A 21,875-nucleotide genomic window follows, 5' to 3' on the forward strand; every position below is an offset into this window, starting at 1 on the left:
GCAAGTCAAGTCACAAGTCAAGTCCCGAGTCTTAGATTGCCAAGTCCAAGTCAAGTCACAAGTCATAAAAACAGCGACTCGAGTCGACTCGAGTCCAAGTCACTAAGTCTCAAGTCCCCATGTCTGTTGAAAACAGTGTCATGTTGTCCGCAATGAACGGTATTCTATTAACTACATTACCCACAACCCCTTACGCGATACGGTGTTTATTACGTCATGACGTCTATGCTTTCGTTGTCAACGGCGGAAACTGAAGCGGGAAGCACGGATCTGTTTATAATTCAACCGTAATTTAGACGCATATTTTATCTTGTACTTTTAAAAATTTCGGACTGTTTTAAAGATTTTAAAGATGTTGTAGAAAATAAACTGTTCTCAGACGGGGCATTTTGTTACCATGTGGAAGTTAATGCGTGCTAATGCAAATGAAGGCAGTTGGGCGAGTTGTCCTGACTTTGGATAAGATTCATCTCGACTCTTCTTTCCTACTTTTTTCCTATCAATGGCCACCAAAGGTAGGAAACATACAAGTGCCATTGATATTTGGGCTTCAATAACATCCCTTTACTCTTATTTTTGACTTAACACAATAGAACAATTCGAAATAGTGAAATGCATTCGGTTTAATGCTCTTTGATTGACAACCGTTCACTCGCTTTTGGAACAACTGCTTGCCTTGATGTCTCTTCACGAATGACGCAGATTTCTGTTTCTAGATGATTGGCAGCATCCTTACGTCAACATATTCAAACACTTCCGACTTTCAGAGTGGCAAAAGGCGTCCAAAGAAGGCGATGTGTCACTATACACGGTAAAAGTCAGCTGCAAAGAAGTTTTTACAGTCAATGGAAACCTCCCAAAGGGCTTTACAATCTAAAACTTGCACTAAAAGCTTTCTGCTTTGTGTTCTCAGTGCTTTTAAAGCAAGTGTCAGGAACCTATGTAAATGGTCTGCATTTATATAGCGCTTTTCAAGTCAATGAAGACTTCCCAAAGCGCTTTACAATGTGCTTCACACTTACCCATTCACACACACTCACACCCCAATAGCATGCAGCCATGCAAGGCGCCAACCTGCTTATTGGGGGCATCAGGGATTCAGTGTCTTGCCCAAGGACACTTCGACATAAAACACGGAGGAGCCGGCAATAGAACCTGCGATCTCTTGATCCCAAGACAAGCGCTCTACATCCTGAGCTAATGCCGCCCCTATGGCTCTTCTCATGAGTACATATGACTCTGAGATCACATGCTGGTGCAAATTTCCTCTGTAAAAATCCAAACGTGAAGTCATGTTTATTAGTATAGCCCTTAACCACAAGAAGACTCAAACGGCTGTAAAACTGTTACAGTCCAACCCCTGATCTAAAACCTACATGACGGCAAGGAAAAACTCAAATCCTCAGCAGGAGAAACCTTGACAAGGGTGGCACATGAGGTAATCCCCCCTCCTAGGATGACCAGGCTGAAATGGTACTGCAGGGCTCACTACTTGGTCCTCTTCTTTTCAGCATTTATACGCTTCTGTTAGGTGATATTATCCCAGCCATCTCCGGGGCAGTGGGCAGGGGACACCCTGACCTGGTTGCCAGCCAATCGCAGGGCACACAGGGACAGACAACTCATTCGCCCATTCACACCTAGGGACAATTTGGACCGGCCAATTCACCTGAGATGCATGTTTTTGGAACGTGGGAGGAAACCGGAGTGCCCGGAGGAAACCCACGCAAGCACGGGGAGAACATACAAACTCCGCACAGGATTTGAACCCATGACAGATTCCCATGACATGAACTCTGCCGCACAAGCGCTAACCACTGCGCTGCCGTGCCCCACATTTGCATATTACCCTATTTTTATTACAGTGTGTATTTTTCGTAACACCATTTAAATGCTCTTTATTAACACGCTATATTGGGTATTTTTGTATTCGATTATTTTATTTTTAATACAAGAATACAGATGGAAGTGGGAATTTCCCTACGGGGATGAATAAAGTATCTATCTATCATTCCCAAGTATAATATAGACTTTTTGGACTGCTTTATAAGCTCGGGGTGTCGTTGCTGTCATGCACTTTCTGGTCAAATTTCAACATATTACCTATTGTTTTCTTTTATTGATGTTCACTATGTTTTCTGTACTGTTACCCAATGCTAAATCTATTGCACCCTAGTCATCCTGGAAGGAGTATTACCACTTGTGAAGCCCCTTCTCTAGGTTTCTCATTTTCCTCATGCTGAGGTTTTGAGTTTTTCCTTACCTGCATGTTGGTTTTAGATCAGGAGATGGTGTCATTGTAATCCTGTGCAGTCCTTTGAGACATTTTGACTTATCTTGAGTATCACTTTCCATTGCTATGCAGATTACACACAATTGTATCTTCCAATAGAGGATTCTGCCCACTAAATTGTGGTAATTTAGAGGCATTGGAAATATAATGTACGTGCATAGCCAAAACAACACTGATAATCACTGGCGGATCGTACGTGAGGGCAAAGGAGGGGTCTCTGAATTCTGACCCAATACATTTTGATACCAATATTAGCAAGATGTTTGGTTTTGTTAAAACACAATGATAATTTTGTTATGAACGATGATAAAATCTATTTTATTTTTATTTTTAACAGCCTAAAATTCTGAGCATGTAGGTATTTTCTAACCCTACCCTAGATGATAATAAAATACAAAAATAGTTTTAATTTGCTGATGGATTAATCACCAACTATTATTCAGCTGTTAGTTATTATTTTTTTTTTTTTTACAGAAAACTGATATACTTGATATGCAGTTCTGAAATAAATCTAATAATAATAATAATAATAATTTCCTTGTATTGTCATTCTGTGTAACAATGTACACAGAACGAAATGTCGATTGCACCTGACCCGTTGTAGCGAGCCGATGCAGCCGCAGATGCAGCCGCAGCCAACAGAGGGCGCCGCCGACCACTTTTTAAGTCTTAGGAATGACTCGGCCGGGGCGCGAACCACCGACCTCCCAGTTGGTACTATGGCATTGTTATTACTTGGTTCTAAATAGGAATGGGGCTAAAACAGGCTGAATGGATGACAAAAATAAATTAATTTAAAAAAAAAATCATCAATGGGCTGAGTCTAAAAATATCTATTCCTAGTTATTAAGAACTAACGGCGTACGTAAACCAACTAGTCATGTTAATAATGTGTTGTGAGAGTTACAAACGGACGCGACCAATATAAAACACTCGCTATAAATTGTTTTCTATCGTTAACATTTTCCAATTTTCTTGAATTGCGATGACCCATCTTTGGTGAGATATTTTCCAAAGTCATTTGTTGGCTACTGAGTTGTTCATTGGGGGCTATCCGGTTCCAGTGGTCACCACATTGGTGACTTTGGTCTGTCTTTGTGATTAAGGGCTATACAAATAAACACGACTTGACTCGACTTAAACTCCAAAGCTATAGACAGCCTCTACATTAGTGATTTAGAAGAGAATAAGGAAATTAAACTAAATTTCACTTCCTTAAATGTTAATATTAATGTCCAATTGACTTTTTAGAGGTGGAAATGTTTCACATTCACGGTTCTTTGATCCTTTAACCGACTGGGTTGTCAAGGCATCACTTCCTGTGATGTGTCTTGGGCAAGTACAGCCTGATGGTGCCTATCCCTCTCCAGGCCGTTTTTTTTTTTGTTTGGAGTTTGCTCCCTACCATGAAACTAATAGTACTGTTTCTTGAAAATTTGAATTTTAAGAGAAAAGTGCATTTTCTATGCTTTTTTTTGTGTGAGTATGTTACCCTCCTGCTGTCCTCAGGTCAAAATTACCCGCTGTATTGTTGTTAAAAACTTAGAAAGATCCCCTTGAATTATATTTTATTTAAATTAAAATTTTATGACTTCCTTGATTGGTCCCAAGAGTGAAAAATTGAAATATTCATATTTACATTTTCATGTAAGCTGTATTAAAAAAAGTACTAAAATGGTCCTTAAAATCATGTCAACACAAGATTTAATCATTCTGATGTGCTTTAACTTTAAGAAAACAGCACCCTCTTCTGGGGAGCTTTGTAATGGTTGCTGTCTGCTCACTCAAGGCTCAAATCGCTGTGTCTTGCAAACACACAATCGTACTATGTCACATCGCTATATCAAATAGATTTCTGTTAATCGTGCTGCCCCACTAGTTTCGACGGTTACCAGTAGCAGGGAAACCTTCTGATCTGACTGAGATACAGCACCTTCCTCATCTGGCCCTCCCTTGTGTGACAGTACAGGTCATTAAAAATACAATCAATTTCAATTCATGTTTTTTCAGCCGAGAAAAAATGCATTTAGATTTGATCACTGATGGTGGCTTTCTTCTCCAGAGCTCCAATGTTGTTTATCAGCTTTTTCTATTTTGGTCCATGCACATGTACCGTACATCAATTTTGCCCCTACCAATGCATTATGGGAGTCATACACAAACTAGATTGTTAAGGTCCAACTTACCTCCTGTGGTTGGCCATCAAAACTGGCACCATGCTGGCTGCCATCAAAGCGTCAGACTCACTGCAGCACTGATTTTCAACCACTGATAAAATTGTAACTCACAACACGTGGTAAGCTTTCTTTCCTGGCTTTGATCTCCGGCAAAACTAACATAAAATGCGACAGAAACAAAATGAAAATAAATCCAAACAGCTTGCCGACATCATTTTTGCCGTTCCATGGATTACGTTACTCCCCAAGCCTGCACAAAATTTAGTCATTTTATTCATATTTAGTTTCTTTTGTCTTTTATTAGCATATTTGGTATTGGGGTAATCCAAAAGTAATTGAAAGTAATCCAGTTAAAGTAACCCTACCCAACCCTGGCCGCGACACACTAGTGTGCCGTGAGAGATCGTCAGGTGTGCCGTGAGAAATTATCCAATGTCACTTGTTATAACTTAACATTTTATAAAACATTTATGAATCATTTTCTGCAAATATTATGTCATTGTCAAGTGTCTGTGCTGTAAAAACTGGGGGAATTATAAATTATATTGTAATTAAAGATACTGTTCAGTGTCATTTCATAACATTTTTGGTTAGTGGTGTGCCGCAAAATCTTTCCAATGTAAAAAACATGCCCTGACTAAAAAAAGGTTGAAAAACACTGCACTCCAGCATTTCAATGATAACAATTGCTGCCTGAATAACTGCTAGCCCTATGTTTTTTATGTTGAATTGTATTGAACATTATAGCTGGTGCGCCCTTTCCTATACATTTCAACTTCATGTAACACGTTTTTATTGGAGCAGAACTCTTTCCTTAGTATCAAAGTAAGAAGGTAAAGGCATTATTTCATACCAAGCAAGATATTCCAATCACTAATCGCTTACTGAAATTAGTTGGAGTTTATTTAATTGTGAAGAAATACAGTCTGCCACATCAATTGTACAGTAATGCACTCCCACGCCCACTTATTTTTGTTTCTTTAATGAACTAAAAGCTACCTGTCCCCGTTGATTTTGAACCACCTTAGGACAAGACCCTCAACAGTCAAGTGTTCCGGATCAGGGGTTCTGCGCCAGCCGACAGTTGCATACGCCTTCCGAAAAACTCGGAACATTCTCTGGGGCTGACAGGCCGATATTTGTACGTCCTCTTCAAGCCCAAACCAGGAAAGCCATTTTTGATTGTCCTGGATGTTAAAGCGGAGGTACCGTCTCTAATGTTTCCGTTTCTTAGCCAGAACTAAAATAGCAATCCACTTTCAAAGCTATTTTAATATATGACGTTAATGAAATGTCTGCTTCGTCCCTCTTTATTTCCCATGACTCATAGAACGGTCGGGTGGTCCGCATCTCCATCTCCAACCTGTTCAAAGAGTTCAAATTTACGACCTCGTCGCTTCTCTTCCCGTTCCAGTGTGGATCTGAATCTATCACTGAAAGGACAGCAAAGTCAACACAACCACGTAAAATACGCCTTTTTCATAATGACACAAAAATGTTCCTTTTTATATTGCGTCGTTTTTGCTCCTGTGGTTAGAATGCAGGCCCCCGGCACCCACCGTGGCCCGTTGGACCTGCTTGATGATGGATCTGCGGCGTACACTAAACACTTACCTCAACCAGCTTTACTATAGGCAGCTTAAGAGCGTCAAGCTGTGTGCCTACATGTCTGTTAAAAATGTGTTCACCAGTGACCTGGAGCTGAATCCTGGTGAGACCTTCAGCATCTTCCTCACAGAAATGAAATAATACATTTTCATATCGCGGATACAACGATTCATTTCACATCATAAAATGATTGAAAATTGTATGATACAAAAAAGTGCGGGATGATATCTTACAATTTCGACATTTTCTTTTTGTAATGCCATAGAGATTTATTTACATACAAAAAAGTAGTCTTATTTGACCCTCCTGTTGTCATCGGGTCAAAATGACCCCCCCCACTTTGTTGTTAAAAACCCAGATAAATCCCCTAAAAAAAATTTCAACTTCGATCGGTCCCAACTGTAAAAAAAACAACAACAAAAAAGAACTGTTTTTTTTATTCACATTTCCATGTAATCGGTATAAAAAGTATGTCCTTTGAAAGAGCACAACAGAAAGGCGTTCTACATTTTAGAGTGCCAATAGGCAAATATAGTCCTGTATTATCTATCTCTTAATATGCATCATTCTAATAGGTTCCCTCGGGAATATAACTCACTTTATTTTCTAAACGGGAAAACTCATGGGTGCTTGTGACAAAATTGGTGGCTTAAACTCTTGAAAGTTACATATTTTTGACCTTCCGCTTTCCCTTGTGAAAACCGATTGACGGTAAACAAAACCCCATAGAGCTGGATCTGTTTATTGGAAATAAAGAAGGCAGAAGAGAGATCTTTCATTCACCACGAGCCAGTGTCACAATGACGACTGCTCTTTTATCTGCATGTGCAATTGTCTCTTTTGACAGAGGTTTCTTATCAGCAAGCAAAATTAATCGGCCTGTCTGCTTCAAATGGCACTGGACACATGCCTAGAGACATGCTGTTCCCTGTGCCTAAAGGACGAACCTGGAAAAATTGCTACAATTACATCAGGTGAGCTCCTACCTTAAGAAAAATGGATTTAATTTGTGTTCTTTTCCATTTTTTGGAGGGGTTCTCAATTTTTTTTTTTTTTTTAGACCAGCAGCTCTACCAAAAATGTGTTTGAGATATGGACGTGGCAATTCAAGTCAATTGCTTTTTTAATGCGGATAAACCCCTATCAGATGTAAAACTATACCTTGATAGATGCCAGAACTCGTTGGCCACATGGGCCTACCATGTAAAGCAGGGGTGTCAAACTCATTTGAACTCGGGGGCCACACGATAGAACAAACATTCTCTCTGGGGCCGGACTAGTAGATAAAAGAGAAAGAGGGAGGGAAAACTGGGAATGGTGGGACAAAGAAAGGGAGAAAGGGGGAGAGAAAAGAGAGAGAGAGCATGAGCAACAAAAAAACATAAACAGAGAAATGGTGAGACAGGGGCAAAGAAAGATAAAGAACATAATCCAAAGATAAATAGAAAAAAAGAGAAGGAGATAAAAGAGAAGGGGCGAAAGAGGGAAAAGGAAAGAAGAAAACGAGAGCAAAAGAAGGTAAAAAGACCTAGAGGAACAAAGAAAGAGACAGAGAGATGGAGAGTGAGAGAAAAAGGGAGGAAGAGAGAGAAATAAAAGTACAGTGTTTGTGAGAAGCACATCGCTTTGGCAACATTGAGTGGACATATTTCAACCTGCAGCTCGTTTTTCTCTTGCGCTTCTCCGAGTGTCGTCTCGCGGGCCGTATTTAATCCTTTACTGGGCCTGATCTGGCCTGCGGGCCGCCTGTTTGACACCACTGATGTAAAGCAATTTTAACCCACATATTTCATTGATCAGTTTTTTTTTTGACATGTTAGGTAGAGCGAAGGAACACATTAGAAGTGTTTCACAATTCAATTATTACGCGCAGCAAAATAAATGACTTGTTCCCTTGGGAGATCATTTTGATCATCGTATTTTTCTCATTTCACCAAATCTGTAACCTGTTTTTCCAATTCAAAAAATATAAGAAAAGTGTTTGTTAAAAAATTTGAAAAGTTATTTGACACACTTAATGGAAGAAATATCGTTTTCCTTTTGGATATTATTTTTCTTAGTTAACCTCTAATAGTTCTAAAAGTTGAAAAAATGTACAGTACATATGACTCAATAATATTACCTCAGTAAAATCAGCACCTAAACCATAAAGGAAGACAAATATTTTGTAAAATAAGCAACGTTTTTGCTAACCAAACACAAATGTTTTATCCTCAAGAAAAATGTGATTTTTCATTTTTCAAACTGGACATTTTGAAATGTGTATTTGGATCATGTTACTGTGTTTCCATTGAAACCCTACTCTGTCCTCAACCAGGTTTCCATTGGAAGGAGATCTAAAGTGTGGTGTCATACGAAAAGGGCCTTCAATTGTGGAGAAACCTGAGCACCACAGGAAAAATAAATGTATGTCCTTTTATTTTGTGCAACATAATAACTATCTCATATACAAGTATATGTACATGTACATTATGTTTTTTAGCAAAGGTGCCAAACCTCACAGTGGGAGAACCTCAACTCCCCAGCCAAGAATTTGTAAGATTAACAAAAATAGATTGGTATTTATAGGGCAAACCTTTCAATCTTTGTCCATAAAAAATGCAGCTTTCACAGCAGGCGATCAGCGTTCCTAAGCTGCCTGAAGATGTAACGGAGGCCGTGGATGATCCACAGCCTCAGCAGGAATCATCACCTTCCAGTCAGTACTCTACTGTTGGGGAGGAAAACGAGGAGGTGAAGTAGTGTGGAAAAAAAAAAAAATCAAATGTCATTGACATAATGGGCTGCCGGCTCATGTTATTTTTTCTCTTATCAGGTTTCTGACAGTCCAGGAGAGGTGCAGGTAAAAAAAAATAACACTCTTGACAGTAAATGCATTCAAACAGGATTCTTTTTGTATTCAGCTTTTCTTTTGTCATAGAAACTGATGCCAGACCCCATTCTCCGGCTCAGGAGGATAATAGGCTTTGGAGGAGCTACTTCCAAATGTGTAGGAATATTTATGGCATTAAAAGTTCATGCATTCGAACATATTTCTATTAAAGTATTAAATTGTATATTTTATTATATTTTATAATTCATTGAGATTTTTCCTGCCTCTACTTGTTTGATATTAGTATTTTTGGGTATTTTAACATTAACAGATATTTGTTAAAGACCATTGGTTTGACTAAATGGTTGAATTTATTGATTTATTTTTTATTTTAGGCCCTATGGACAATGTCAGGCGATTCTGTGGTCTATCCATGTCACGCTATTATCGTCTCAATGAAGATGGACTCGAAAGAGCAGAGGTTCTTCATTGGCCACACGGATAAAGTAAGATGGCATCCTGCAATGTAGTTCTGTGAATGATGCGCACATTTTATTTTTTTCATGGAATCACGATGGAATTACTTAAAAAGCGCTATATAAATGCAGACAATTATCATTATGGTGACTGGGGCCAATTACCTGAAATGGCAAAAGGTTTTCTTTCTTTTTTATCGCATAGCAACCATAAAGCCTGCGGGGATGAATAAAGTATCTATCTATCTACCTATCTATCTAAAGTGTTTGGTTGTGTGTGCATGTCAGGTTTCTGCCCTCGCTTTTAATGGCAACAGTACATTGCTGGCTTCTGCGCAAACAGGAAATTACTGTGTGGTCCGAATATGGAACTACTTCAAAGGAACCTGTTTGGCCATGTTCAGGATGCATGCTCAATCAGTAACCTCGCTAAGGTAATCAGAAGCAAACCACAGGTCTCTTTTATTCAAAGTTGAGAGCAGACTGTAATTGTGTACTTTTCAAAGCTTCTCATACAGTGGCAGCATTCTCTGCGGTGTGGGGAAAGAGAGTCGAGGGAAAACGGTAAGTATGGTACCTTGGGCACATAATAATAACATGTTTCAAATGCACAATACGGCACCACTTTATGTAAATCTTAGCTCAGTGTAACTGACTGATTTTTTTCAAATTCTACTTTTCGTAATAGTTGGTGGTTGCCTGGAACACAGCCAGTGTAGGCAGCGGCGGAGAAGTGAGCATGTTTGCCAAGACAAAAGCTGACGTGGATATAAAAACCATGAAATTTGCAAACTTTGACGAGACAAGGTACCCTCTTTTATTCCCCGGCACATTCATTCTAGTTCGCTCATTTTAAACTCAATTCTCTTTAGGGTGAGTGGAGGTGGTTGATTGTCAAAATCCTTTATATATACCCTTTGGTTTTGAATGTTTCTATTGTCCAAGTTGAACTCGTTTGTGCCTTTCTTTAACCGCAGAATGTTTTACTTGATTGCACTCCATTCCAACTGCCAAAACGTTCTGCAATCTGGTTTCAGGCTTGTGTCGTGTGGTCGTGACAGCATTTGTCTGTGGAGGGTACGCCAGGGCACACTGCGTTCATGTACAATTAACTTGGGTGAATATCGCCCTTTGGAGTTCACAGATGTGGCCTTTATTGAAGGGGACTCACCTGAACAACATATTGATGATAGACTTCTGTAAGTGAGCAATCTGCGTCCGTTGGACTCTGGAACTTGTTCCCTCTTAATGGCTTCCCCCCTATACAGGTTTGCTAGCTGCAGGAGTGGCCACATCTTCGAGATTGACTACACCAGAGTTGTCATTAAAAATGTACGATGGTTGTTCCCAGCGCAGCAGGGGGAAGAGATTTGGTCACCTCACAATGGTGGGTTTGCTTCCTTAAGTGCTCCTCTAGGTGCCCGAATGGCAAAGGTGCAAACCTAGCAGAATCAATTTTAATGCACAAGTACACTCTCAATTTGTCAACTCCAAAGTAGCAAACGAACAAGAACAAGTAGCTAAATCATACTCTCATTTGATTATCATATAACAAGAAAAGGATCCTGGCAAAATGCAATCACAGAGGTAATTGTGTTCAAGAAAATCTAAGTTTCAGGTTTTTTTTATGCGAACATTTTTGTGTGAGAAAAATATTGAAAGGTTAAAAATAGTTTCAAACCTTGTTCTGGATCAGAAATAACACAAATATGTGTAAATGTCTTAATCACTTGAAAATTATGATTTTGAGGATGCCAAAAGGGAACATTTGCTAAATCTGGAAATGTTTATTTTTATTATCAATATATAATTGAAATCGCTATGTTTGTTTTATCTCATTGTTAGTTCTAGTTATAAGGAAGATGTATTTTTAAAGTGCTGAAATTGGGTATAAATGTGCGTTATGCCAGATCCAGGTATTGGCATCAACAGCCTCAGCGTGTGCTCATCGTTCTGTGCCACCGGCTCTGCTGATGGCTTCCTTCGGCTGTGGCCTCTGGATTTTTCCGGTGTCTTTCTTGAAGCTGGTAGGTGCAGTGCAGCATAAACTACTTGACACAATTAGGCCATTGTCATTCAATGACCATAATCTGTAAGGCGTGAATGCACAGGGAGCCGAGCACCAATGAACTGGAAGCAAAAATTTTCAAAAGAGGAGCATCACATGAAGGGACAGGGGCATCTGTTGCATTTAAAACATGAATGTAGCTGTAATTCACAACATTACACTCATTGTAAAAACTCGCCTATCTTAAAAACGATTCTTATTTAATGTCTAAGTGTAAATCTAGTCATTCTAGAAAATCTAATTCTACCTAAATTGTTTTGTAGAACACGAGGGCCCTGTGAGCCTGGTATCTGTGTCATCAGACAGCATGCGCGTCCTGACCGCCACCTTTACTGGCAACCTGGGTTTCCTTGATGTGAGGAGTCGGGGTTACAGCACGCTGATGAGGTCGCACACGGGCACCGTGCTTGGCTTCAGCGTGGATGGGATTCGTCGGCATCTAACAACAGCCTCTTCTGACGGCTCTGTGCGTATTTGGTCCATGGACTCCTTGCAGCAGGTTCGTCTAAATTTTCAAACAGTCAGATTCCTAATATTTAATCTTATAGTGAGTGAGCTACAGTTGTAAAGATGTGTTCACTCTGGTTTTACAGATGACTTGCAAAACAAATAAGCAACATCAAAGCAGCTGCAGCTCATTTTTTTAGCTACAGCTTTTTTCTTTAATCAACATTTTTCTTTGTGTTCGCAGCTGTATGACTTTGTTTCTGAGGACAAGCCATGTTCAGTTGCTTTTCATCCCAGCGAACAGATCTTCTCTTGCGGCTTCAGCTCGGGCACTGTACGAGTCTTTGATATTTCCTGTGGCAAACTCTTGGCTGAGCACAACAAGTATGTGTGAACTCATCAATGAGCAAATTCCACAAAAATGTTGATAGGGCTAAAAAAATTTCTTCAGTTTGGACTGATGGACACGATTCAACTAAAATGTGTGAATTCAGATAGGTGTTATTTTTTGCAATTTAATTCCTAGAATGCAATTCAAGACTAAAACTGACTTAATTTGCTTTGTTCCTGCTTCAGTTATACGCAAGTGTTGCTAATGGTGATCTTTAATGGCAAATAGGGGGCTTGTGTGTTGCAGCACTATAGTTTAGATGTCCATTCAATAGTATTTAAGGTTACATTTCAGTTTAAAAAAAACTACAACAAAAAAAACCCATTCTTTTACATTACTTGAAGAGATTTTTATTTTATATGCAAATTTGTCTCTATTGCATTCGACAGTCATCACAGAGGTGAAGTGGTGGGACTTGCCTTTTCTCCAGATGGTGACTACATGTATAGCGCTGCCTGCGAGGGCTCTCTTGCACTCTACAACTCCTGTCACGGTGACAGCCACTTAATCAGAGTTGTTTGTGCGTAATCGCCTCACTGACTTGAATCCTATGCATCTAGTTATATTTCTCTTGGACAAACATGGTTTTCATATGGTCACTATCATTTACTTTGTGATCTCCTGATGTTTTAGGTGGGGTGGTTGCCAGAGGCACGGCGCGTTCTCCAGATGCGCTTACAGTGAGCAGCGACAGCCGGTCTGTTGCGTTTGTTGGGCCTTCTGAGTACACTATTACCATCGCTGACGCATTATCGCTGGAAGAGGTTAGGTTCTGCTTCCCGCCGATCTTCAAATGCCACGCTAACACGCACAAGTATTCAAATCTTTCCATTATAAAGGTCTTCCAATGAATTGAATGAAGAATATTAGGATTGGAATTAGGATTTGTCTTTGTCATTGGTATCAACGTTGGGAAACGTTGTATGCAACAAGAGTAGACATGGTTCTCCAGGGTAAAAAAAAAAAAAAAAGGAAATATTGACTTTGAAGAAAAAAGAGAGGAAAGACTATCGGGATAAATAAACCAAAACATAGTTATTACAACAAAGTGCTTAGCAAAACTGGCCTAAGTTATAATAATAATAATGCAATGAAGCACAGTGCATTGTAAGAATAGTGTTATGAATATAATTGCAATAACATTTAGCAGCAGCAATTAAAGTATAACAACAATATAATTCACAAGGTATATATATAATTGTTTTTAATTAATATTATTCACAGTTAAATTTGGCTACAACAAAAAGAGAAATCAACCCAAAACTGTCGCAAGATGTGTTTTCACAGTTTTGTGGGTTTGTTCGGGGTTGTGATGGCCCTGGGGAAGGAGCTGTCCCTGAGTCTGTTTGTCCTAGTTTTGAGGGACCTGTAGCGCCTACCAGATGGCAACAGGTCAAAAAGGTGTTGGCCGGGTGGAAATTGTCTTTTATAATGTTTGTAGCTCTGCTACAGTATTGCTCGTCGGCATTGTCTTAAAATAATACAATAATATACAAAGTCCTACTTTAAGGTACTGCTTAACATTTACCTTTCTTCAGACACTTCGTCTTGATGTGAGTGTTTTGGATTCGGACAGCACCTTCCTGGATTCTGTGCTTAAGGTCTGCTTCTCCTGTGCTTCTCCCGAGCATTTGTTGGTAGCGACGTCTGCGAACAAAATCCTCTGGGTCAACATCAAGACGGGTAGTCTGTTCCGACAGGTATTGTTGCAGATAAAAAATGTTAAGGCACGCGCTTTAAAAAAAATAAAATAAAAAAATCAAGCATTAGTTTACTTCTAACTTATTTTTCGGTTTCACCAGGTGTCCAATGTGCACAAGCACGGGTGTTCCTCTCTGGCTGTAAGCGAAGACCGACGGTTTTTGGTCACAGCAGGGCATAATGCAGTCAAAGTCTGGGATTATAACATGCAGCTTTCTTTGAACTCTCAGGTACAAAGACAGCAATTTACTGTGAAATTCGGACTATAAGCCGTGACTTTTTTTCCCAAGCTTTCAACCCTGCGGATTATGCAATGATGCGGCTAATTTATGCATTTTTTTTCTAACGGCCTCCAGGGGTACCCGAGCAGTAAAGGTAAGAGTAAGACGTGTGGAATATATGTGTTGAGGAAGATGCAAGTTTAACGAAACTTCGAGCTTTGTCCATGAATAAAAGGACCATGAACAGACCCACATAATGGAAAAGGTGTCAATTGAAAGGGAAGCGCTATCTACCATATTAGGAACAATTTTACAAGTCTATTTATTTGTGAACAGAAATAATGTGGCGAAACGAATGGATTACAAGAAGAAACGTCCATCAAAGCAGAAATCTTTTAGGATGGTTTCTATTTATCTGTTGGCATTATCGTGTGTTTTGGAATAAATATTTTACACGGTTGGATTCTATGGGTTTTCCTTGATCTAACAAAAGCATTTTCGCTGATATTCAAAGAATTTGAAGACGGCCAGGGGGCGTTATGGTGATTTACCTCGGATTTATAGTTTTCGGGTATCTTGTTTCAGACTGATCGTGATGTTTCTCTGATGAGTATATTTTGAATCTTTAATCCCAATAGTTTAAGCCTTCCAATGATATATGTGTTGACGTATCTCAGTGACTGAACTGGTCACATCGTACAGACACGTATTTGTTTATCAAAAGTCGAACAGCCCACCGGCGGGTCGGCCGAACGTAGAGGGGTTAAGGTACCGTATATTATTAAAACTTTTTTGTGTACCGTCTTTATTTGTAAATTTATCATGTTTTGGCTTATAGTCAGGTGTGGCTTATGTATGTACAACATAGTTTTTCCTTTAAAAATGTACTGGGTGCAGCTTATAATCAGGTGTTCCTTATCGTCTGAATTTTATGGTACACATTTTTAAGGATATTTTTTACCAGAATTAATTTATTTTTTACTTTTGATAACTAGATGGTATTTATGCAAATTAAAATAATTCCTTTCTCAATTCTTAAATTATGGTATTTAATGAAGGATCTTTTACGTTTTTGCTGGACGCTATTGTGCATTACTTGCAAAGTTGCATACATTAGTGATGCGATATTTGTAGCCTCAAAATCAAGACTTTTCAGCAGAACCTAAAATGCGTGTAAACATTGTATTGTCAAGCATTGAAAATAAATTATATGTAAAAATGATGTTTATCATATTTTCATGAAAGGTTGTTGACAAAACTATATTTTCAAATTATTAATGAAGTATATTTCTTACTCTACACTCCTTGGCCAACACTGGTCCATTTATTACTAACTATATTGTATACAGTTCATGCCATTCCACTCTAAGCATGTATTTTTTTTATTTTTGTCCCAGATGTTTATAGGTCATAGTCAGCCCATCAACCAGGTGAGCTTCACCCCTGGACAACAAGGTGTGGTTTCCGTGGGGGACGCCATTTTCCTTTGGGACTTCTTGGCACACCCAGTTAGCTTGCTACGCACCTTTCGGTATTGATAACTATTAAGGTGTTCTGTATTTAATTGACATGTCAGTCTTTAATTTCTTGTCTATGGTTTTATTTTAACCCACAGTTTGCCATTGCGATTTGCAACCACCTCAGGTACAGTAAATGTTGTGCACAAGTCGACATATCCTCAGCATTTATCTCCTGCCACACATGATCTGATAGACCGTTTTGAATGAAAAGCTCTGGATGAAATGCCTCGAGAAAAGGCACCACGACCCTTGTCTCCGCCACCACCACTGGATGTGACCGCCATGGACCCTGTTGAAGTGCTCGAAGGTATTAAGAAAAATAAAATGAATGAATGAATATTCCGAAAGTTACGAATGTAACTATGGTTCTACGAGGCGGTGCTTCAAGCACGGAATTTCACCTTCACCCATGTGTAGTTAGAAAAGTGCATACCAAAAATTTGTCTCTCCATCGTACCTGTCTCGTTAGGAATGTCCGTAAATTCCAGTCTCATCAGAGATGTGCCACCTTCAGAAGAGCCCCAAGGCACAACAACCCCCCGAAAGAGGCCAGAAAGCGCCTCACGGAGGCATACAGCTACAGCAAGACTCCAGCACCGTCCCAGCGCCAGACGTAGACCACAAGACGGGACACAAAGAGCACCATGGGACAAAGCTGCCGTGTGCCCCCAATCGAGAATGGTGTGCCAGAGCTGGTCAGCACTAGCACTCAATGTCAGACCAGGCCCCCTTAGAGGCTAAACACATGAGCGCTGGTTGGGATGCCAAACCTGTCCCCCCTGTCGGAATAACAGAAGCTGGCAGTCGTGGACAGGCCAAAGAACACCTAAGCACAGCTGGCGCAAAAGGGAGAACCACGTCCAGGGCGGCCAAAAGGAGGCGAACAGGAACAGTGTGCAGCCCACCTGAAGAACACAACCCTAACCCTGAAATTTATAGACATTCCTAATGAAACTAGTTGGATGGAGTGGCTGATTTATGCTATGCATTTCTCGAACTGCCCATGGGTGAAGGTTAAATTTTGTGCTTGAGGCTCCGCCTCTTGTAGTGACAAGATATAACTTCTTGTTTTCATTATGGGTCACCACCTTTTTCAAAGCCCAAGGAGTAATGGGAGTTCAGTGATAGAACCTTAAATAAAGAGCTAGAAGATCCTTGTTTAATATAAGCAGATTTTTGTCCATATTTGGCTCTTCTTGCTAGAGCTGTGAAAGGAATTAATTTTGTGGCTTTATTCTTAAGTATCCCTTCTCTATTTGATTTGCTGCAGACACAGCCACTATTTCAAAACCCATCTTTCATACCAAGCCTGCTTCGCCCTTCCTGAAAATTACAGAACTATGTGAAACCCTTAAACTGACAAACAATCCTCAAAATGATGGTAAGTACTTGATGTTTCCGGGATATTAACAAAAGAAGATTCATTTTTAACATCTTCTCCATGTGTAGATTTGAATGAGAAAGTGAGAGTGCGTCCAGATTGTTATACACACTACATGCCACGATTTAAAAATTCTGTTCTTGATGAGGTAAAACATTTCTTAAAATATGAATTATATTTGTTTTTTTCTTTTGACCAGTCAGAATATTTTCTTTGACACAGAATGCTGTGAGTCCCCAGCCTGGCAAGGAAGGCTTGATCCTGAAGTCTGTAATTGGTTATAATGGAAATGGCCGTAGCAACCTTATTTGGAGTCCTGACCAAGGTTATTCCCTATCATTGCTTAATGAGCTAAAGCAAAACAGATCATTGGCTGGGATAACATAGTTTGAATCCAATACAGATGATAATTAAAATGGCTACTCTTTTTGCAGGAGACATTTTGCCTGCAAATCAGTTTAGTTTTGTTTTTCCCTCACAGGTTTATTTGCATACTCCTGCGGCAGCGTGGTGGTGGTGGAAAATGTCAACTCGGGGCATCAGAGACATTTGCAGGGCCACAGAGAAGAGATATCTTGTCTTACTATTTCAAACAATGCACAGGTATGAGGGCTCCAAGATCTCAATGTTAGATATTCTTGGAAAATGGTGTATGACGTGATTAGCTTTGCCACAGAGATTACACCAGAGAAATAAAGATATTTCACTGCAGGGGGTCAGCCCCTGTGATGCACCTTAACCAACATAGTTAGAGGTATGATCAGGCCTAAAATATCCGACCCAGCCCGCGGGTATTGAAGCCCTAACATGCCTGAACCTGACTAATTAAATCTATTTGAGGGACCGAGCCTGACAAAAACCCATATTTACATATTTTATTTGTGAGGGTAAGCGGATCGTCGCTCTCGCTGACTTCTAAAATGATCCAGCCGTCATTGTTCACAGTGTATGCTTCTTTGCAGAGGATGCAAAGCCTTCCAATGAAGGGATTCCGTCCCCCTTTCGCGCAACGCAGCCCACGCGCGTGCATACCTGGCTGTGCGCACCCCGAGGGCTCAGCGGAGTGCGTTGAGCCAAAAAGGGAATCCTCAAAGAAAAATAAACTAAGAACGAGAACTAATGATTGGCGTTTTAGGCTTAAGACCTTACCTCCACAACATATTGCATTGTTCCACGTGGCGTTACCACAGAAAAGAAAAGAAACCAAATAGCTACCAATTTTCTCAGCAGGAGTTTAAATGTTGAGGCTTAATTACCAAGTGGAGTGGCAGATGCCTGCCTGAACACACTTTGTCTCCAATTATCTGGACGAGTGGAAGCCTTGTAGCGCCTCTATATTTAGATCAATTTTACCATAAGGAACACTCACACACAACCATATACAGGGAAGAAAAACACATCCTACAAAAAGTATTTCTGTAACAGATTCTGGTAAAAAAAATAACGAGCAGTTTATGTACAGATTTTCTAAAATAACATTTAGTAGGCCCATTTGTTTGGTTTAAGTAGGCCTCAGAAGTAATTTCGACAATTACCTAACCCTAACACTACTCATCTTTACCTACCTACCTACCTAACTTTTGATATCACACCAATAATTTCAAAGAGTAAATTATTTTTATTGGTTGTGGTTTACTATTTTTTATTTAGATGATGGCATCCGCTTCGAGCAAAAGTGCCAGCAAGAGCCTCATTTGCATCTGGGCTGTCCCAAGCGGATCTTGTCTGAAAACAATTTCCTACCACAAAGGGGCAGTGCAAAGTCTCTCTTTCTCCAAAGATGACCGTTTCTTCCTCTCCATTGGTTGGTGCCGTTTTTCTCACTTTTTTGAGCCAACTGTCAAGTTTGAATTACTGTACTCGTTCAAAAAATAAAGAGAGAAGACATGGATGGATTTTACTTGAAACTACTGTGGGCGTAAGCCTTCAGATAAGGGATTCAAATTTCCGCTCTGCCGCCCCATGAACACCTTCTTTTCATTACAACTTCAAGGATATGAAAAGCGGATCAGTTGTAAGGGGTTTGGAAATTGAAGCATGGCAACATGATCAGTGAAATATCGCATTTTAAGCAAGACAACGAACCATAAAACAAAGAGCAGTGAGCCGAAATAACGAGAAACTATGCACAATGATAATATACAGACTTGGCAACCGCCTTCTTTGCAGAAGTGGTAAAAATAGAACCTACTGTAGTAGCGATAAATAATTAAAGAAAAAGACAATAAATGACTTCCTTTAAAATATCTCATCTCATCTCATCAGCCGTACCGCTTATCCTCATCATGGTTGCGGGGGGGCTGGAGCCCATCCCAGCCATCTCCAGGCAGTGGGCAGGGGACACCCTGAACTGGTTGCCAGCCAATCGCAGGGCACACGGGGACAGACAACTCATTCGCTCATTCACACCTAGGGACAATTTGGACCGGCCAATTCACCTGAAATGCATGTTTTTGGAACGTGGGAGGAAACCGGAGTGCCCGGAGGAAACCCACGCAAGCACGGGGAGAACATACAAACTCCGCACAGGAAGTCTGGAGCTGGATTTGAACCCACAACAGGTTCCCATGACATGAACTGTGCCGCACAAGCGCTAACCACTGCGCCGCCGTGCTGCCCCTTTAAAATATACATTGCATTATTTTTAATACAGACATTTTATGGACACGCTATAATGTAAGACAAGTTGTACAACAATTCATATTTTCCTCATCATATATTTGCTAATATACATTTTTTTGAGGAAGCACCTGCTATAATGTAAAGATTGACTAAGGTTGTTAAAGAAGCTTGTTTTTTTTTTTTTTACTAAACGATTGAGTCAAAGATTTACTTTAAATACAAATACATTTTTATCTGACTTCATTTCTATTGATTATTTTGTCAGGAGACTTCTCAGACCCAACAGTGGCTGTGTGGAACAGCACGACCTTTCAGATGTTTTCCAGTGAAAGTGTTTTGGGGGCGATGCATGCCGCAGCTTTCTGCCCCTCTGTGGCAAGCCAGCTGGCCTGTGTGGGAAGCCAAGGAGTCTACTTTGGCCTTTTCGACAGCCGCGACCAGGATGGCGACCTCACTGTGTGCTAATGCAGATTCTCCATTTTGGCTCGATCACATGTGATGATGCACTGTGTGTGGTATAATAGCCCTGATTTCATCCATCCTTTTAGCTCCAGAGAGTGAGGGCACCAGTAGAGGTTGGCGATGTGGAAATGACTGCTGTCTGCTACCATTCGGATTCCATTCTGTACACTGCCACTAATAGAGGACAAATTTGTGTTTGGGACATCAAGACACAGCTTTGCTTTATGACATGGGAGGCGGATGAAGGAGAAATTGGTAAATATTTTTGTTGCTCTCCTTTTATTACAACAAGTGAAGTTATGTTTATATTCGCCTTTAATCGCAGTGATTCCTATCATCTACACTTGGATACTTTTAAGGAAGCTCTAACGAATGTGTCTTTGTACATTAGTGGTCGAAATATTTTATTTATCTTCTGCTAGACGGCAGATGTTACTTAAACCTGTGTATTTACTTGTCATTGTAAAAGAGGGAATCTTTTTCTGCAGCCTGCTGTACGGTACATCCAGTATAATTATAGTTAATATTGACCTTTTGCACACACATGCCCATAACTATACGACGGAAGGAGCCGATGCCTTGACAGACTGCAGTAAACCGGACTCTCTGGGTGAGGCCAGTAGACAACAACAGCAAAAAAAGCTATTCTATTCAACAAAATTGGCAATGACTAGACAAACCAATATTGTGCAGCTGTTGGATGAGGTGGGTCACCTTGTCAGAAAACAAAGAGCGCTATTTGGAGGAACTGAGGGACGCATACCTTATTCCAACCTAGCATATTCCATCTTATCAAATCCTCCAGTCTGCCTGACTTCAGTCCACACGATCTGTACCACTATATTGTAAATCAGTGGTCTCAATCTCAATTTACTTAGGTGCCATTTGAACTTGGGTCTGCGTGAGGTCGGGCCGCATCAGGTTTTCAAAGGCTGAAACTCCCCAAAAGATACATGTAAAATGCATCCAATGTCTAAGCTTCGGTTTTACAGCAGTGACTCTTTCCACATTACGGCAGCCTCTCGTTCTGAATTTTAATTTGAATAAAATGTTTTGCCAGCCATATATAAAAGAATGATTCATAGAATCAGATATTTTTTTTAACTTTGAGTTCGTAATGTGTACACACTGCGTGGGTTTAACCAGGAGGTAGCTAGCCAATCATATTGCAGATGGACATCCATCGATCTTCAAAATGAGTGCAGTGTTTTCAGTAATAAATTGTTGTACCGTGCCCCGGGATCTACTTTTACCGGAGATCCAACGGCACCGACCGGTGTTGGCCCGTGGGATTATTTCAATGTAGGAAATGTGCCTTGGGTCAAAAAAGGTTGAAAACACTGCATTAATGAGTACAGTTTGAGTCCTGCCTAAATAGTTTGCACAGAAGAAGCATCGATTTCAAATTCACGCTGGCCGCTCCAACATTAACCTTAATATGTCAGGGGCCCCACGCTATTAATCTTGAGGACCGCAAATGCCCCGCGGGCAATGTGTTTGAGACCCCTCTTACACCGGCGCTGATCTTAAAGGTTAAAACAGTGAATGTTTACCAGTTCCCACCGGTACATGTTGCTGCGCTGACGGGCAAAAACGAGACACTAATGTTGGCTGTGTATGCTAATTTGTTTTATCAAGGGTGTCATCAAATCCTAAATAGACTGTAACCAAAATCTGTTGAAATTGTTTATCATTT

The 21,875-nt window shown here is 40.2% G+C and overlaps 1 protein-coding gene across 3 annotated transcripts in view; it reads left to right on the forward strand.

The window, feature by feature from the left end:
• The first annotated feature begins 235 nt into the window (after positions 1 to 235).
• The window catches only part of wdr90 (WD repeat domain 90), a 33,960-nt gene continuing 12,320 nt past the window's right edge, over positions 236 to 21,875 (forward strand). The window contains exons 1-35 of one of the 3 annotated variants that reach the window (XM_088323887.1): positions 236 to 515; positions 717 to 811; positions 5,499 to 5,675; positions 5,801 to 5,933; positions 6,008 to 6,181; positions 6,926 to 7,052; positions 8,396 to 8,484; positions 8,561 to 8,613; positions 8,683 to 8,811; positions 8,894 to 8,920; positions 8,999 to 9,067; positions 9,286 to 9,396; positions 9,655 to 9,800; positions 9,873 to 9,930; positions 10,055 to 10,173; positions 10,404 to 10,565; positions 10,635 to 10,753; positions 11,277 to 11,393; positions 11,698 to 11,933; positions 12,126 to 12,265; positions 12,662 to 12,792; positions 12,906 to 13,036; positions 13,811 to 13,825; positions 13,901 to 13,972; positions 14,075 to 14,203; positions 15,592 to 15,725; positions 15,810 to 15,838; positions 15,926 to 16,021; positions 16,985 to 17,095; positions 17,164 to 17,243; positions 17,318 to 17,420; positions 17,577 to 17,698; positions 18,746 to 18,899; positions 19,983 to 20,173; positions 20,266 to 20,434. In XM_088323887.1, coding sequence (XP_088180013.1) covers positions 503 to 515; positions 717 to 811; positions 5,499 to 5,675; positions 5,801 to 5,933; positions 6,008 to 6,181; positions 6,926 to 7,052; positions 8,396 to 8,484; positions 8,561 to 8,613; positions 8,683 to 8,811; positions 8,894 to 8,920; positions 8,999 to 9,067; positions 9,286 to 9,396; positions 9,655 to 9,800; positions 9,873 to 9,930; positions 10,055 to 10,173; positions 10,404 to 10,565; positions 10,635 to 10,753; positions 11,277 to 11,393; positions 11,698 to 11,933; positions 12,126 to 12,265; positions 12,662 to 12,792; positions 12,906 to 13,036; positions 13,811 to 13,825; positions 13,901 to 13,972; positions 14,075 to 14,203; positions 15,592 to 15,725; positions 15,810 to 15,838; positions 15,926 to 16,021; positions 16,985 to 17,095; positions 17,164 to 17,243; positions 17,318 to 17,420; positions 17,577 to 17,698; positions 18,746 to 18,899; positions 19,983 to 20,173; positions 20,266 to 20,434 — 3,961 coding nt within the window. In that variant the 5' untranslated portion in view covers positions 236 to 502. Of the gene's footprint in view, positions 516 to 716; positions 812 to 5,498; positions 5,676 to 5,800; positions 5,934 to 6,007; positions 6,182 to 6,925; positions 7,053 to 8,395; positions 8,485 to 8,560; positions 8,614 to 8,682; positions 8,812 to 8,893; positions 8,921 to 8,998; positions 9,068 to 9,285; positions 9,397 to 9,654; positions 9,801 to 9,872; positions 9,931 to 10,054; positions 10,174 to 10,403; positions 10,566 to 10,634; positions 10,754 to 11,276; positions 11,394 to 11,697; positions 11,934 to 12,125; positions 12,266 to 12,661; positions 12,793 to 12,905; positions 13,037 to 13,810; positions 13,973 to 14,074; positions 14,204 to 15,591; positions 15,726 to 15,809; positions 15,839 to 15,925; positions 16,022 to 16,984; positions 17,096 to 17,163; positions 17,244 to 17,317; positions 17,421 to 17,576; positions 17,699 to 18,745; positions 18,900 to 19,982; positions 20,174 to 20,265; positions 20,435 to 21,875 lie in introns of all 3 variants that reach the window. The other 2 variants (XM_088323885.1, XM_088323886.1) reach the window with 2 other exon arrangements.

The sequence above is a fragment of the Urocampus carinirostris genome, chromosome 19 (assembly GCF_059441175.1).
Source record: "Urocampus carinirostris isolate Australia breed hairy pipefish chromosome 19, RoL_Ucar_1.0, whole genome shotgun sequence".
NCBI lineage: Eukaryota > Metazoa > Chordata > Actinopteri > Syngnathiformes > Syngnathidae > Urocampus > Urocampus carinirostris.